At 40.3% G+C, this 2,635-nt stretch overlaps 1 protein-coding gene across 1 annotated transcript; it reads left to right on the top strand.

Annotated features, from left to right (window-relative positions):
* Window positions 1-14: 14 nt before the first annotated feature.
* Window positions 15-681, top strand: LOC131888129 (zinc finger protein 513-like; the record flags this gene model as incomplete). Its single annotated transcript, XM_059236914.1, is given in 1 exon segment — window positions 15-681. A coding segment is annotated over 1 exon segment (447 nt). The 3' UTR covers window positions 575-681.
* Between the last annotated feature and the right edge of the window lie 1,954 nt (window positions 682-2,635).

Consider the following 2,635-nt stretch of genomic DNA (forward strand, 5'->3'; position numbering starts at 1 on the left):
AGAATCTCATCTCGTCCACATCCACGGGTTCACTTTGCGCGGGGTCTATAAGCCCAACTATGATGGCCTTAAAGGTGCAAGCTCGCCTGACGATGGTCATCTCAGTGATGATGATATCACCCCTGATATGGAGGTGGTCATGTTTTGTCCTCTGGTGGATCCATCGGATGTCATTGCATGCGGTTTCTGTTCCGTGACCCTGGGTGGAACATCGCATTATAAGAGCCACATGAAGATGCGACATCCAGACAAAGTAGAGGAGGTTGAGCCCACATATGCCTTGAACATTCCCAAAGACAAAGGCTATGAAGCTCGTCCGTATTCTTGTAACCTTTGCAGTTACTCAGCCGGGAACAAAATTGATATGCTCTACCATCGATACTCACATGAAGGCATCAAGCTCTTCGCATGTGAACTTTGCCAGTATGAATGTCATTTCCCGTCAGGTCTTCGCAATCACAGACTGTCAAAGCACCCGGGAATAACTTTTGATCGGATTCGGTTGGATGCCAAAAGCATCCAACAATATTACGACGAGGCCAAAATGAAGAAAGCCAAGCACGGAGATCGATAGGTTGTTTTTATTTGTTCTAGCTCTGCGAAGAAGATTTTGATATTTTAAGATCGTCAATAAATTTAAGTTGAACCTTTTCGAAATACATGGAAGAGAAAAAAAATCAAGGTTGGGTTAGTTTCAAATGTGTTTATGGTAAAATAGGGTATACGATTACGAATCTCATGAGAAGAAGAGTTGGTTTTTAGCAGAGATTCTAGGTTTTAAAGAAGCATATTTTTTTAAAATTTCTATTTAAAGTTTGAATACCGAACAAGCTTACAAAAAGTGATGATGCAACAACTATTTTGGGTACGACTTCCGTCTGGCACTAATGTCAATTTTTAGCGACATGATACTTTTTCAGAACCAGATGGCTTCTTCATATGCAAGCAATAACTCTCTTGCTTCCAGGTCGTTTGTTCATCAATCTTTAATTCAGTATTAGCGATTTATAACGGCGAAAGTTGTTAACTCGAAGTTTATTACGACTTTGATTTCCGTCACACTTACCCATCCTTGCCAAGGATCTGAATTAGAGTCGCCATATCTTACGCATTCCTAATAATTTTGCGCTTTTTGCTCAGAGTCTCAAAGGCTAAAAATATGACTGGCGCTTTGCGATTTTTTTTGAAATTTCTTGCGCTTGTAACAATCACGCCAAAATATGCACAATTTTATATATTTAGCCCAATTGAAAAGGTTAATTTCGCAAATTCGTGTCTCCAAAATAATCATTTTTGTTTATTAAAAATTAAAAAAAAAAACTTCCAAAATAGAATTCAATTTTGTTCATTAAAAAAATAAAGAAGAAGAGCACCTAAGTGTGTTTCATTTGGTCGGTTTTGAGTCGAACAATTATAAAGAGCTGGGTCAAAAGATTTAACAAGACACAGGAGGGTGTCGAACCCATTGTGATGTGACAAAAGTTTCAACTGTGTAGTTTTGTATCAATCACCATTTTGTAAATCATACGCTTTTCTTCCACGTTTCAGCACTTTTTTGGCTTTTTTTTATACCAAACATCTTGAGGCACTGATTTGGTTTGCCCTGGAATTGAAATCATATATCAAAGTGAGGCAGGTTGCGAAGTCGAGCAATTCTGGTCTTATGTTTCATTGTGATTGATCTGTTAAAAAAAAGCCTTGAATCGAATTGATCATGAGCAACCCCACCCAATTTGTGTTCCAAGGGTCCAGTGTATCAAAATGTCTGGATGGTACCCTATATTTAAGCATTCCCTCTGTACTCCATCACAGATATATCCGTCGTTCCCAAACCAGTCATCTTCATCCCGAAACCACCCACCTCTTGGTTCATTGTAACCAGAGTGATGGGCGGGGCTTGACCCGGCGTACCAAAAAGATTCTCTGCGCTCTAGCTGCTAGCAAAGTCTGGCTTCTACCCCATCAATATATTCTTGATTCATTGGCCGCGGGCAGGCTTCTACCAGAATGTCAATATGACTTGGGCTCTAATTGTACTGGAGCCCTCACGGAGCTCTACGTAGCTCCCCGTGATATCCGATTAGGCGTGGAACAATCTGGAGGTTTCTTTAAAGACTGGAAGGTGGTGGTGGTACTGCCAGATTTGGATAAACGGCGCCAATACACCGATATTTTGACCTGTGGTGGCGCACATGTAAGACTTTTTGCGGTGGTTTGGTAGACACTCATTTTTTGGCAAAGTATGAGACCATTCAAGTTGAGAATAGATTGTATGGCTTCAAACTTTCTTTTGGATGGAGTTGGTTCAGAAAAGTTCCGAGACCTCTCAAGATTGCCCTAGTTAATTGTTAGTAATGTCAAGTTGAAATGGAAAAGAACTATGCCACCAACTTCATTGATTGTTAAGCGGCATTTAACAAAAATACAAGCCTGGCCGGCAAGATTATGGTAGGTACATTTGAGTGACTTTTCGCTCTCAAAACTTGGGACCAGGGAAGGCGATGCAAAACGTCAGGGTTTTCATGAATTTGCCATTCGCTCTAGGTCACGACTAGGATCGCTAAGAGTCCGATTTTTTTTTACGATGGACATGGTTTTAGCAAGACTAAATTAATTTTTGACATCTTGCCGCTTT

The sequence above is a fragment of the Tigriopus californicus genome, chromosome 10 (assembly GCF_007210705.1).
Source record: "Tigriopus californicus strain San Diego chromosome 10, Tcal_SD_v2.1, whole genome shotgun sequence".
In the NCBI taxonomy this organism is placed as follows: Eukaryota; Metazoa; Arthropoda; class Copepoda; order Harpacticoida; family Harpacticidae; genus Tigriopus; species Tigriopus californicus.